Source organism: Populus alba, chromosome 5 (genome assembly GCF_005239225.2).
Source record: "Populus alba chromosome 5, ASM523922v2, whole genome shotgun sequence".
Classification (NCBI taxonomy): Eukaryota; Viridiplantae; Streptophyta; class Magnoliopsida; order Malpighiales; family Salicaceae; genus Populus; species Populus alba.
In genome coordinates, this window is record NC_133288.1 from 13,395,690 (window position 1) to 13,410,755 (window position 15,066).

Sequence of the window (15,066 nt, forward strand, 5' to 3'; positions counted from 1 at the left end):
TCATTTCCATGTGTTATCAAGTATAAGAAAGGACAAGTTAATATAGTTGCTGATGCTCTTTTTAGGAGGTATGCAATGATTTTTATATTGAATGCAAGGTTGATAGGTTTTGAACAAGTGAATGGTCAATATGTTAATGATTCTTACTTTGCTAATGTAGTTGCTGAATGTACTAAGAGAGTTTGTGATGGGTTCTTTATGCATGAAGGTTTCTTGTTCAAGATGGGCATAATATGTATTCCTTCAAATTCTTTTATGAGATTTGCTTGTGCGAGCAGCTCATGATGGTGGGTTTCATGGTTATTTAAGTGAAATAGAAGACTTATGAGCAACTAGAAGAACATTTCTTTTGACTTAGTATGTTGAAGAATGTTCGCAAAATGATTAAGAGATGTATTGTGTGTAAAAAGGCTAAGGGCAAAGAGAATGCATAAAGATTGTATATGTCATTGTTTATTCTAGAGCAGCTGTGAATGGACATTAGCATGGATTTTATACTTGGATTGACTAGAACACAACATAGAAATGATTTAATTATAGTTATGGTTGATAGATTATCTAAAATATCATATTTTATATAAACAAATTATAAATTGCATGGAGTTATAAAATTTAATTTAGTTGGACATGATAAGTTTTTTATTTTTAATTCGTATTGTACAATTCCCTTTCATAACTTATTAAAAAGATATTGTTTTACAAAGAATGCTGAATTATTATTATTTATTATTGGAAAAAAAAATGTTTTGAAAATGGAAACTTCAAATCACAAAGATATAAGGTGGGCTTCAAGTTCAATATAAGATAAGTGCTCATCCTGAAGGCCCTGGCCATGGTCCACTTATAGCAGTTTAACCCTTTTCCCTATCTTGAGTTGGTCTTTGCCCTATAACTTGCTCACCCGCACCGTCCCGTCTCGCGTTGCCCTTCACTCTCCGGTCTCTCTCTCTCCCCTCCCTTCTCGAACGCGCGAAGAAAGAAAACTCTTCCCTGAACAATAACCTGACTCTCTAGCTTACCATTCATTAAACAAAACTATCTCTCTCCGAAGAAGACTAAATTCTTTTCTTCTTTCACTCAGTGACTCATTGACTTAGGGTTAGGGTCTCGTAAATTGCCTGCCCAATTCACTTCTCTGTAATGCTTCAAAGTCCACTCGATATTCGCCAATGTACACTCACTCACAACCTATGAACGTTCACAATCAGATCGCCTCTCCTGGCGTCGACGACGACCGGGCCCCCGCCGATACCATCGACCATCATCATCACATTCACTACGAAGACGGCACCCCAACCGTCGTCGACGATGTCTCTCCCGAATCCGTCTACGTCACCGCCGGTGTCGCTGCGTCGGAACTCGGGATTCAGCCTAGTGATTGCTCCAGTCAGCTCACCTTGACGTTTCGCGGACAAGTTTATGTTTTTGATTCCGTTACTCCCGATAAGGTACGGTTTTTGTTCCTTATTTGTGAAAACAAATTATTTACGTTTTTTATCATGTGAATCCGACACAGTCTAAATTCTGGGGTACAGGGAAATGAGAACAACGTCATCTCTGTGTATCCGAAACTGTGTATCTGAAAAGGACAATTAGGGTTTGGCTTATTGGCTTTTGGGAGATTTTTTGATGTGGTATATTTTATAATCTTTACAGGTTCAAGCGGTGTTATTATTACTGGGAGGATGTGAATTAACTCCTGGTCTGGAAATGACGCCTCAAAACCAAAGGGTATTTTCTCAATCATGAGAGTATTGGATGTTGATAGATTATGAATTGATCTGTTTTATCTGCATTTGTTTTAATCTAGGGTGTGGTGGACTACCCGTCACGGTGTACTCAACCTCAACGAGCAGCTTCATTAAGTAGGTTCAGGCAGAAGAGAAAAGAGCGATGCTTTGATAAGAAAGTTAGATATGGTGTCCGTCAGGAGGTTGCACTCAGGTGTGGCTATTTTCTTATATTCTGCCTTTATGATTGCTTAGTACACTAGCTGCTGCTAAGGATACTGGTTATAACAAAGTGTCAAATTCTCTTCTTGTTTAGAATCAAATCCAAAAAGAAAAAATGTTCACTTTTTGGGCTGTTGGCATTTTTGTAATCTCTTAACATTTCTCAGATGAGTGACAGATTGAGATTTATTCTTTTAACTAGTAGAATGTAATATTGTTGTGTTAGTTATGATTTTCACTTTGGAATATCATCATATTACTTCCATTGCATTAGAATTTACATCTACTGGTTTTTAATGTTTAAATAACTTTGAAAAGAGAAAGGTTCCTGTAATTTCATTAGTAACTATAAAGACTAAATAATATTCAGTTATGATCCAAATGCTGGACATAAGCATCTATTGTTATTGGTCTGATAACAACAAACTGTGTTTGAGTTATTGAAACAACCAAGGTTGATGGACTTAGTGGTCTAAATCTTGCTAAAACACTAGACTTCATATGATATTGTTGCATTCATATATATAGTAAATAGAAGAATGAAAAATGATTTGTTTTTGTAATTTCAAATTTCAAATTTCAAAAAAAAAAAAAAAAGCACCTAACTGTGCATCAATGATTTTTATCCTCTTTTTTAGGTATCTATATGTGTTTGCATTGGCACACTCAAATCATATTTTAGTTATTCATCATAAGCTTTCCTAAATATTTGTGTTCCTCTTTTATGTTTATGCGTAAATTGTAGAAAGTATGATTCAGTGCTCAATCACCACCACTCCTGAGCAACTTATTAAAATTATTAAAAAAAAACTAAGAGCGCTCAGTAAAATATTGTGCCATCTGAGAGGAAACACTTGGATTCACACAATGTTTTTTTGTTTTGTTTTGTTTTTTTTCTGGTTAATTTTGTTCAATGTGATCCTTCCAAATTTAGTTAATTTCAAGGTTATAATTGGTGATTTGTCTTGGCTAACTTCTAACTTCTTGAGGGCTTATCACACATTAAATTCAATATTCTTGATTAAACATAAATAAGGCTTTAAGGACCAAAATTGATTTTTAGAAGATCAGAATGCAGTGGACCAAAATTTATGGAGTTTGATTATTCAGGAAACCTGAACTGTTATCTGGAAATACAATCTGAGAGGAAAAGTTGCAATAGCCTTTGCATGACCACTGCATTCTGATCTTCTAAAAATCTACTTTTGGTGATTTGAGGGGAAACCTGAACTGTTGCTTTTATGGAGTTCGACTTTTCAGGAAACCTGAACTGTCATCTGGAAATACAATCTAAGATGCAAAGTTGCAATAGCCTTTGCAGGACCACTGCATTCTGACCTTCTAAAAATCTATATTTGGAGGTTCTCTTTTGTGATACTTGATAATAGCATGCGCAAATGCAGTTATCATTTCGGTAACCAGCAGGTCCTGGAAATTCCTAAACCATTGATGTAGACTAGCACCTAAAAAGTTGTGTACACTTGGTACACAGTTTAAGATGAAACAATTATTCATCCCTCATGTAAATGGTTGATTAAGGTTGGGTCTATAAGTGTTATTCTGTGCATTGCCAGTATGCCAGGAAGATGACCAGCACACATTGATTGTAGCTTTTTGGCCATCTTCATCTGCTTGCCTTTTTAAATTCAACAGCACAATCAATTTTTTTGGATGATAGATTATCTAGACAATGCTGAACAAAGTGCTTTCATCAATTAATTGTTTCTTTCTTTCTTCCTTTTTTCCTTGGTAATTCGCTTGCCTGATTAACAACTTAAAAAGAAAAAGGTTTCCTGCTTCTTATCTGATTAACTATGGTGGTAAAGAATTCATAATTTTATAGACTGTCTGCTGCTGTTGATGCCTACATGTTAAGGATCTCTCTCTCTCTCTCTCTCTCTCTCTCTCTCTCTCTCTCTCTCGCTCATTTTCTTACTGTATATGTATGACTACATCAGGATGCAACGAAATAAGGGTCAATTTACTTCTGCCAAGAAGTCTGAGGGAGGATATGGCTGGGATGGTGTTCAGGATTCAGGACTAGATGATAGCCAACAAGAAACCTCGTAAGTTGCTATATCCTTAATTAGTCAAATATATACTGGAATGACTTTTATTGCTTACTTGGTTGAGTAATCGTATCTTGTGTCCTCATCTAGGTGTACGCATTGTGGCACTAATTCAAAATCCACCCCAATGATGCGGCGTGGTCCATCTGGTCCAAGGTCACTTTGCAATGCCTGTGGGCTTTTTTGGGCAAACAGGGTATCTATTCTATTGAACTTTATAAAATGTGGACATACGCATGCTTTCATAACTCGTCCCTTTTTATATTGTTATTGCTTTCGTGTAAAGTGTGTTTGTATATTCTCAGTGCAGAGATAAGGGCCAGGCATTTACTATTGTTATGTTTGTCATTTATTATCAAGTCAGTAAAATAGCTTTCAGTTCTGTACATACTGTGTGAAAACTTGCATGTGATTTTTTGATGGATATTGTGTTTGCTTGTTCCTCCCCTCCCTTTCAAATATAGCTTGTCACTGTTGATTATGGTTGGAAGTTTAGGTATATGTTGACACATTGCCATTGATATAAGTGTCAAAACTTTTATTTTTGTGCACATCCTCTTAATTGCATATGATGCAGAATTACAGGAAGGTGTTCAGTTTGATAAATGATGGATTGATAACAATGTCAAGATAATACTTTCATTGTGTAAATCGTGTGTCAAAAAGGAATAGACTTAGAAATGCAAATGGAATGAGTGGAGGAAAGAAAATTTAGAAAGAAAAAAAGAAGATTTAATAACCCAGGAGGAAAAAATCTAGATGTTATAATTCATGAAGTAATATTGGACTATGTAGTAGGTGGAATTAGGGACGAAAAGAAGCCCAGTGGCTGCAAGCTTGCTGTTCAAGACTCTGAGCATGGCAGTGTCGGGCAAATAAAATTTTATGAGCTCAAACTCATTTGAGCTTCCAAAAGCAATGAGATTGTCTGGTGTGACTACCTGGCAAGCTCATGAATCAAGATACAGTGAAGCAAACAAGCCCTCTGATATGAGGCTTTAAAATAAGCTTGTGTTAAAGCCCATGCCATGCTTTAATGTATCTGTAAGGTGGAGGGTGGGAACACTTACAATTGGCTCTTGAATTTGGATTATGTCTAGATCTTCTAGGGTCATCAGCTGGTTTCTGTCAATTCATGGAGGTGGTCATTTTTATGAATTGATGAGGGTTTTATTTTTTTGGTGGGATTTATGCTTAAAAAGAATTTGGTCTACTGAGATTGTTTTTTGGCTTCTCAAGAACTTTGAATTCTAGCCATTGCAATGAAGCATAGTACCAGATAATGGAGATGGTGTAGGTATAGCTTATTGAAGAAGGATAAGGGCATCCTGTTGGGTGATTGGGAAAGTGTGTGGAATATATGAAGCTGGGTTAGTGAGACAAGAAGTATGATCTATGATAGCATGTAAGAGTAAGAGGGGGTCTAGGGCTAGATTAATATCTAGAAATAAGATTCACTGTACTCGCAACAAGGTTTGTCAATTTGGAGTTTGGATACACATTTTGTTATGATGATGAGGATAGAGTGTGGACTATGGAAGTGCATCACTTGTGTGGATATGCATTATTTTGGAATTAGACTCAATTAGATTCCTGATTCAATGGTATTTGGCATTTATGCTTCACTGTTTTAAACCATCTGATTTTAACCATTGCTTTTTGTGTGGAAGTCTGTTCTTGTTTGCTGCACTTTAACTTTTATCTGCATGCTACAATTCACTGGAAATTAGTCTCCGCTGTAATGCTTTCTCAAATAATGTTCACCTCACCAAAGTGCAATCCTTAACTTCATTTCATGCATCCAATTGACTGATGCATCCGTTAGTTGTTGACCTTGAATAAACAGAACATTATGCAACCCGCCATATTTAAACAACAGACATTGAATTCTGTATTTGACTTATAAAACTCTGCAGGGAACTTTGAGAGACCTCTCCAAGAAAACAGATCATTCTGCGACTCTGATTGAGCAGGTATACTCCGTATCTGCATAAAGTTGTATAAGTATCTTCATGCAATGTAAATGCGGTACTTGTCCTCTTCCTTTTCAATTTATTTAGGGTGAAGCTGAAGCCAATGATTCGGACTCTGGAACTGCCATTGATACAGACAACAATCATGTTACTTACGCAAATGGTGGTGATACAGCCTTAATAACAGAGCATTGACTGTGTTTCTGAGTTGCATTTGAAGAATGGCTATAGCAGTCGGCATCAATTAAAGTTGAAGGTTTTCTAGTAATTAATTCCAGCTTGTCCAGTGGAATGTACAGATGTTATAGTGCCATCATCAATACATGAAGTTATATCGTCCTTACCTTTGTAGTGCATGAGATTTACCTCTATAGGATTCTACTCTGGATGTATCACATAGAAGTTTCGATGATCTAGCTTGGTGGTTATATATAGTACCAAATGCTTTAATCAATATGCAAATAACTTCACGGGATCATATGTGGGGCTTTTCCCTTTTCTGGAAATGAAGAAGACCCTCGGGGAAAGAATGAACGAAGGTTTTCATCAATATCCGAGCCCATTCGTATGTCCTCGGAAGAAGTTGTCACCTTAAAAAACAATGTCAGCTTCCACTTTACATGCCATTTCTAAGGTTATGGTTGGTATGAATTTTTAATTTTTGTATTCTAGTTTTTTTATTTTATTTTTACTATTAAAATACGTGAATTTTTTTTTATTTTTTTTTAAGTTCAAGCTTTTAATTATTTATTTGAGAATATTTCAATTGATTTATGCCCCTTACCTTTACTTTCTTTGTTAATCTAAAATCTATTTATTTTTATTTTTTAATTTATTCAATTAAGATTAAAATTAGTATTCCTTAAAAAATAGATTTTAGATTCATTCAATTTCTTTAAGTTGAAAAATTAACAATAGAAGTATAAATCTAGAATATGGTTTATTGTGGTACTCCATCACTATTTAACAGTTTTTTTTTTTTTTAATTCCCATATAAAGTCAGAAAGTGGAAACATCAAATATTAATTAAAAAAAATAAATTATGCGAAGGTAATTTAATTACCTTCAGACTGTTCATGCATGCGTGAAATCACTTCATGCGTGCTTTCTTTGATTTTTGCCCAGCCGGGTCATTGGCTTGAAATCTAGAGATAGATAAATGGTTGAATTGATCTGCAATGAAATTTTTGAAGATAAAGACTTTAATGAAGCAATAAAGTATCTAGAGTCTCTAGCCGAAAATATTTAAAATTAGGACACCACAAGTACTTATGAGACACCAAGTAAAACTCAACCTCGTACATCTAGTGGAGGAATGCATAACCTTAGGGAATATCATGATTTCCAAGCCAAGTTTGCATTTTTAGCTAGAAAAGTTGAAGCACTTGAATTGAAAAAGAGTAGTCAATTAAAATCTGTTCAAGACATTGTGTGTCAAATTTATGAAACCAAGGAACACTCAACAAATGATTGTCCAACTTTGCCTTCTTTTAGGGAATGCCTCCATGAACAAGCTCATGCTTTAAACAGTTTCCAAAGGCCCAATCATAACCCATACTCACAAACGTATAATCCTGGTTAGAGAAATTACCCAAATTTCAGTTGGAAGAGTGATAGCAACAATGCACAAACTTCATAGCCACTGTTTTAAACACACCATGATTTCCAAAATTCTTATGGACATGCACCTTCTTATGCTCCCCCTCCTAAAAGAAATCTTAAAGAAACATTGCATGCATTCATTGAAAATCAGGAGACAATCAACACTCAACTTGCTCAAAGCATGACATATTTTAAAGATACTTCTGTAAAATTAACATTTTCTCTTAGTTTTCAAGAGAAATGTAAGTTTCTATCTCAACCACAGCAACATCCAAAGGGGCAATACAATGCAAATGCAAGTAGTTCTGGAAGCCAACACAAGGATCAAGTCAAATCAGTCATCACTCTTCGTAGTGGTAAGGTTATTGAAAAACCCACTCTTGAACCTTATGAGAAAGATGAAGAGTCTATCTCTGAGGGTAAGGAAGATGTTGAACCTGAACATTGCAAAGAAAAGGTTGATTCCCCGCCAGCACTCCTATTTTCTCATGCCATAACCAAACAAAGGAAAGTCAATCACAACTCTGCAATCTTTGAAACTTTCAAACAGGTATGGATCAATATTCCTTTGTTGGATGCTATTAAACAAGTTCCTTCTTATGCTAAATTTTTGAAAGATTTGTACACCGTGAAGAGAAAACTGAATGTGAAAAAAGAAAGCCTTTTTAGCTGAACAAGTAAGTGTCATTCTTCAAAACAATAATGCTTTGAAATATAAAGACCCTGGTTGTCCTACGATTTCTTGCTTTATTGGAGAACAGAAAATTGAAAGAGCCTTACTTGATCTTGGAGCTAGTGTGAATTTACTTCCATATTCAGTCTTTCAAAGTCTCAATCTAGGTGAGTTAAAACCAACCTCTATAACTCTTTTACTTGCTGATAGATCTGTAAAAGTGCCTAGAGGAATAGTTGAGGATGTGTTAGTACAAGTTGATAAATTCATTTATCTTGTAGATTTTGTTGTCTTGGATACACAACCTGTTGAAGCATGTAATTCAATTCTTGTCATTTTAGGACGTCCATTTCTTGCCACTTTTAATGCATTGATTAGTCGCAGGAATGGACTGATGAAGCTATCATTTGAAAACATGACATTAGAGATGAATATGTTCAACATTTACAAGCAGCCTGGAGATGATAATGATTTACAGGAAATGGACTTTATTGAAAAATTAGTTTAAGATTAATTTCAAACCACTTCTAGTGAAATTGAGATTGATGAATTTGATGATTTGCAAATGGTCTATTTTAAGGAAGAATCAAAGACATGTAATTGGAGACCACAAATTGAAGAATTGCCATCACAATCAATTGAGTCCATAACTTCAAGTGTTCAACCACCAAAACCTGATTTAAAGTCGTTACCATTTAATCTCAAATACTCATTTTTGGGAGAAAATGAAACTTTTCCGGTAATAATCTCTTCCAAACTTAATGCACATCAAGAAGGTAAGTTATTACAGACTCTGAAAATGCACAAAAATGTATTAGGATGGAGCATAGCTGACATATAAGGAATTAGCCCTTTGATTTGTGCACGTAGGATTTATTTGGAGGAAAATGCTAAACCCTCGAGAGAAATGCAATGAAGGCTTAATCCTAATATGAAAGAAGTAGAGAAAAATGAAGTTATTAAGCTTCTAGATAATGGAATCATTTATCCTATTTCTGACAGCAAATGGGTAAGTCCTACCCAAGTTGTACCCAAAAAGTCCGGAGTCACTGTGATAACAAATGAGAAAAATAAGTTAATTCCAACTAGGACTATTATTGGTTAGCGCATGTGCATTGACTATAAAAAACTTAATTCAATGACTAGAAAAGATAATTTCCCTTTACCTTTCATGGATCAAATCCTAGAAAGAGTTGCAGGTCATGAATTTTATTGTTTCCTAGATAGCTATTCAGGTTACAATCAAATTGAAATTGCATTGGAAGATCAAGAGAAGACTACTTTCACATGTCCATTTGGTACTTTTGCATATCGAAGGATGCCTTTTGGATTATGTAGTGCACCAGCCACGTTTCAAAGATGCATGCTTAGCATATTCAGTGATATGATTGAATGTTATGTAGTGCACCAGCCACGTTTCAAAGATGCATGCTTAGCATATTAAGTGATATGGTTGAATGTTTTCTTGAGATTTTTATGGATGATTTTTTTGTTTTTGGTGATTTATTTGATGATTGTTTGACTAACTTAGAAAAGGTTTTGAGCAGGTGTGAAGAGAAAAATCTTGTACTGAATTGGGAAAAATGTCACTTTAGGGTAATAAATGACATTGTACTTGGTCACATTGTTTCATAAAAAAGAATTGAGGTTGACAAATCTAAAATCGAGTTAATTGACAACTTACCAACACCAAAATCTATTAAAGATGTTAGATCATTCTTAGAACATGCTAGTTTTTACAGAAGGTTCATCAAAGATTTTAGTGTAATATCTAAGCCCTTGAGTAACCTTCTAACAAAGGATAATATTTTTGAATGGACTGAACATTGTGAAGAAGCCTTTGTTAAACTTAAGAACTTGCTTATTTTTGCACCTATCATTTAACCTTCTGATTGGTTATTACCTTTTGAAATAATGTGTGACGCTAGTGATTATGTTGTGGGTGTTGTCTTGGGATAAAGAAAAGATAAGAAACCCTATGTGATTTACTATGCAAGTAAAAATTTAAATAATGCTCAAATGAATTACACCACCACTGAAAAAGAATTACTTTCAGTAGTATTTGCATGTGATAAATTTAGGTTTTATCTTGTTGGCTCACCTGTTGTTGTTTTTAGTGATCATGCAACATTGAAATATCTTCTTTCTAAGAAAGATTCTAAGGCTAGATTGGTGCGGTGGATTTTGTTACTTCAAGAATTTGATATCACAATCAAAGACAAGAAAGGCACCGAAAATGTTGTCGCAGATCATTTGTCAAGATTGACAACATATTCAAAATTTGACATTACACCAATCGATGACTACTTTCCTGATGAATCTTTATTTTCTATTTCTACGATGCCTTGGTTTGCTAATATTATTAATTTTCTTGTCTCAGGACAATTGCCAGCTCATTTGAGTACCCAGGACAAAAGAAAGTTCTTGAACGAAGTGAAGAGCTTTTATTGGGATGACCCATATTTATTTAAATATTGTCCTGATCAAATATTTCAAAGACGCATTCCTGACAATGAGGTAAGCAGTGTCATTAGATTTTGTCATTCTGAGGTATGTGGTCATTTCTCGTCAAAAAAGACAACTGCAAAAATCTTACGAAGTGGATTTTACTGGCCCACCATGTTCAAGGACTCACATGCATTCTGCAAGACTTGTGAAAATTGTCAAAAGTTGGGATCTATTTCAAAACGTCACATGATGCCTTTAATGCCTTGTCATTGAGATCTTTGACTGTTGGGGTATAGATTTCATGGGTCCATTTCCTCCATCTTTTGGTTTCGTGTACATATTAGTCACGGTAGATTATGTTTCAAAATGGATAGAGGCAATTCCAAGTCGAAAAAATGATCACAAAATAGTGATAAAGTTTTTAAACGACAATATTTTGAGTCAATTTGGAATCCCTCGAGCCATGATAAGTGATGGTGGAACACATTTCTGCAACAATCCATTTGATTCTTTAATGAAGAAATATGGAATCACAGACAAAGTTGCCACCCCTTATCACCCTCAGACAAGTGGACAAGTAGACCTTGCTAATAGGGAGATCAAACAGATCTTGGAGAAAATAGTGAACCCTAATAGGAAAGACTGGTCTTTAAGACTTAATGATACACTTTGGGCTTATCAAACTGCTTATAAAACACCATTAGGTATGTCACCTTATAGACTAGTCTATGAAAAACCTTGTCACTTGCCTGTGGAAATTGAACATAAAGCTTATTGGACTATTAAAGCTTTCAATTCAAACCTTGATGATGCTAGTCAGTTGCGAAAATTGCAAATAAATGAGCTTGAGGAAATAAGAAATGATGCATATGAAAATTCAAGAATTCATAAAGCAAGAATCAAAGAGTTTCATGACAAGAAAATACTAAGAAAAACATTTAATGTTGGTAAAAAAGTCTTCTTTAATAATTATCGACTCCATTTATTTCCTAGAAAACTAAGATCAAGATGGAGCGGTCCTTTTATTGTGAAACATGTGTATCCATATGGGGCTTGTGATATCGAGAATCCAAAGAATGACAATGCTTTCAAGGTAAATGGGCATCATTTGAAAGTTTATTTTGACAATTTTTTAGTTGAAAATGACTATTGAATTAAGTAATCCTGTATATAAAGATTGATTCTTGTTCTCACATTGTTTTGTGTTTTGTTTTGGTGTAACTTTTGTTTTGCTAGTCTCTCTCTCACCCTGGTCAAATGGCGGATAACGGTACTCCGTAACTTAAGTCGGTTCTTTCAGTTTCTCATAATAATTGATATCGGTGTATATATTTGTACAATTCTTTGCTCTTTCTCCCTTCTTTGAATCTTTTCCCCAATTCTCGTTTGAAAATGAACATCACTCTTGAAAAATTGAAAAGGTATTTTCCCGCTATGCCTCCAAATACGATTATAAAAATTTATCGTGCTAGATGTGCAAGATTGAGGTTGTTAATTCATCATAGAAATCTTGAAGATATTCGCTGGTTAATTGAAGCAAAGGTTCGATTATCAGGTGAGTCCTCTAATTCTTTCATTTCACACATGCATGGAATAGGTAAAAGCACTTTTGCAAAGAAACATCGTGCAAAACAATTGAAAGTCTGTCACAAATGTGCTAGATGGACTTGTAATTCAACATGTTGTTCTTTAGGAATGGTATCTGTAAACCGTAAAGATAAAATACAATTCATTAAGGATGGCCTGAGGAAAGGGTCTTTAGATAATCTTTTGTTGACCCTTGAGACTCATCCTAGTGGAGATGTGCATTGTGCAATTCATGATTTATGGCCACAATTCCATAAAGAACATGCTTGACTTAGTCTTAGGAATCTGACTAAAAAAGACCCTACCCATAGAGGGCGTTTAAGCTGTTTTTGGACATAAAATCAAGGAAAGATGTGAGCCACAATCACAACTACCTGTACATACATCCTTTTTTCAAAATAAATAAATAAAGAGAGAGAGTGTGAGACTACAGTTGTCTTACATATAGGTGGTATGATTGCATTTTCAATTTCTTATCTATAAATTCTTCTCTTCCTTCCCTTATTTCTACTCAACCCATACATTCATCAAATATAGAAGTGTGTAGAAATGGCAAGTTCCTCAAGTCATCATATAAGAAATATTTGTGTTTTTGTGCATCCAGTCTTGGGAAAGAAAAAGAGTTTAAAAGTGTCGAAGTAATTATTATTGTTGTTGTTGTTGTTATTTATAATTTATATAGTTAACCTCCCAATGGTTCAACCCCGGTCTTACCGGGTTATTTATTACTTCGACACTCCTGCACTTGGAAGAAGACATTAATCTTTTGGTCGTGTCAATGTACAAGAAACCAAATGATGAAGGAAATAGACCCATGAAATCTATACCTTAATAGTTAAAGATCTCAATGAAAAAAATAGGATTTAAAGGTATCATGTGACATTTTGAAATAGATCCCAACTTTTGATAATTTTCACAAGTCTTACAGAATGCATGTGAGTCCTTGAACATGTAGGCTAGTAAAATCCACCTTGTAAGATTTTTGCAGTTGTCTTTCTTGATGAGAAATGACCCTTACATACCTCATAATGAAAAAATTTAATGACACTACTTACCTCATTGTCAGGAATGCATCTTTGAAATATTTGAATAAATGAGGGTCATCCTAATAAAAGTTATTCACTTCGTTCAAGAACTTCATTTTTGTCTTGGGTACTCCAATGAGCTGGCAATTATCCTGAAACAAGAAAATTAACAATATTAGTAAATTGACACAATCAAAAGATTGATGTCTTCTCCCAAGTGTAAAAGTGTCGAAGTAATAAATAACTTGACAAGACTGGGATCGAACCATAGGGAGGTTAATTGTATAAATTATAGACAACAATAATACAACAACAATAACAACAACAACAACGACGACAACAATAATAGTAGTTAATAATAATAATAATAATAATAATAAAGATGAAGAAGAAAATGAGAACTTTGAGATGGAAGATTAATGTAAGGATTAAACAATGATAAAAACAAATGTCAAGGTTATAATTTCCACTAATAGTATTTCAAATAAGTATAGTATAAACTCTTATTATTCAACTGGAAACCACACACAAAGAAGGTTCCAATCGGATGATTTGTCATTAATAGCTCATTATAAATTGTTAACATGATCATATTAATTATCTTATTTAAGTAACACCAAACTTTTAAATATTGTCAGGAATTCATGATGCTAACTTATGGTAACAACAAATCAAGTTCATTTCATAGCACAAGTGTAGTTAATACCATACGGTTGGGCTATGAGAGTGCCAACCATTTGTTGTACCAAGTGTTATACAACACAAATCTAGATTAAGCATTTAATAAGCAAGGTATTACGAATTAGTAAGATAAAAAGATAAGACATGTTAATATTAAACATTAAGGTTCATGTTGAGTTTACACCATACTTATTCTTACACCATTAGTGTAGCCTTTTCACTTTGATATAATAGACTTAGCTAAACATAATAAAGAAATGAAACATAAATAAACAAAATAAGAACATAAATAAGATATAAGTTAACTAAGTAAAGGAAAGGAAATGAAAAGCATAAACAAGATATTAATGAAAGCAAAACTTAAGAATTACAAAAAAATATATATAAAGAGAGAGAGCAAGAGCAAGTTCTTGATCTGAACAACCAAGCCCCTAAATACATGGCAAATGCCTCCTTTTATAGGACAACATTTGGAACTATTGATTTGATGACTAATTGTTGAGTGGGTAACCAACTCTTGACTTGGTGAAAATTCTTATCTTCTTGTCTGAATAAAATATCATTTCTAGCATCAGAACTGGAACCACCTGTATGTATGAAAGTTATAGGAAATTGTCTTATCTTTCCAGGAAAAAAAATTCAGGTCATTTGGATTTCTAGAATTCGAGATATGGGCTGAACACTGAACACTGTCTAGGCAGCATGACAGATTCAGACTTTTCCGTTGTTGCTATAATTTGGACTTGAAAAAAATATTTTTAAATCTTGGACTCCACATGAAAGTTGTAGGCCTATGTCTTATCAAATCTTTCCTAAAAACTGAAGTCATTTGGACATCTAGAACTCTAGATATGACCTAATTATTGAATAGTGTTCAAGTTTGGACTGCACCAACATCTCTTTTCTAAGTTTGGTCCTCTCTTTGTCCTTTGAATTTCAATACTGAAACTCATGAATCAATCCTTTCATTTATGTGATAGGCCTGCATTTAAGATTAACATTTATCATAAATTAAAGGTATCTTATATTATTAGGTATGTTATTATAAAACATGCT

General features: G+C 34.2%; 1 protein-coding gene across 1 annotated transcript; it reads left to right on the top strand.

Moving 5' to 3' along the window:
- Positions 1–860: 860 nt before the first annotated feature.
- On the top strand, positions 861–6,660 carry LOC118042938 (GATA transcription factor 25). The gene is made up of 7 exons (XM_035050709.2): positions 861–1,448; positions 1,657–1,731; positions 1,811–1,944; positions 3,911–4,018; positions 4,112–4,217; positions 5,938–5,994; positions 6,082–6,660. The coding sequence occupies exons 1-7, from the start codon at positions 1,170–1,172 to the stop codon at positions 6,187–6,189; spliced, it is 867 nt and encodes a 288-aa protein (XP_034906600.1). The 5' UTR covers positions 861–1,169; the 3' UTR covers positions 6,190–6,660.
- The last annotated feature ends 8,406 nt before the right edge of the window (positions 6,661–15,066 follow it).

Coding starts and splice junctions, on each gene's coding strand:
- LOC118042938 (XM_035050709.2), top strand. CDS start 1,170: ATGTACACTCACTCACAACCTATGAACGTTCACAATCAGATCGCCTCT. Junction 1,449..1,656: donor ATTCCGTTACTCCCGATAAG/GTACGGTTTTTG, acceptor TAATCTTTACAG/GTTCAAGCGGTGTTATTATT. Junction 4,019..4,111: donor GATAGCCAACAAGAAACCTC/GTAAGTTGCTAT, acceptor GTCCTCATCTAG/GTGTACGCATTGTGGCACTA.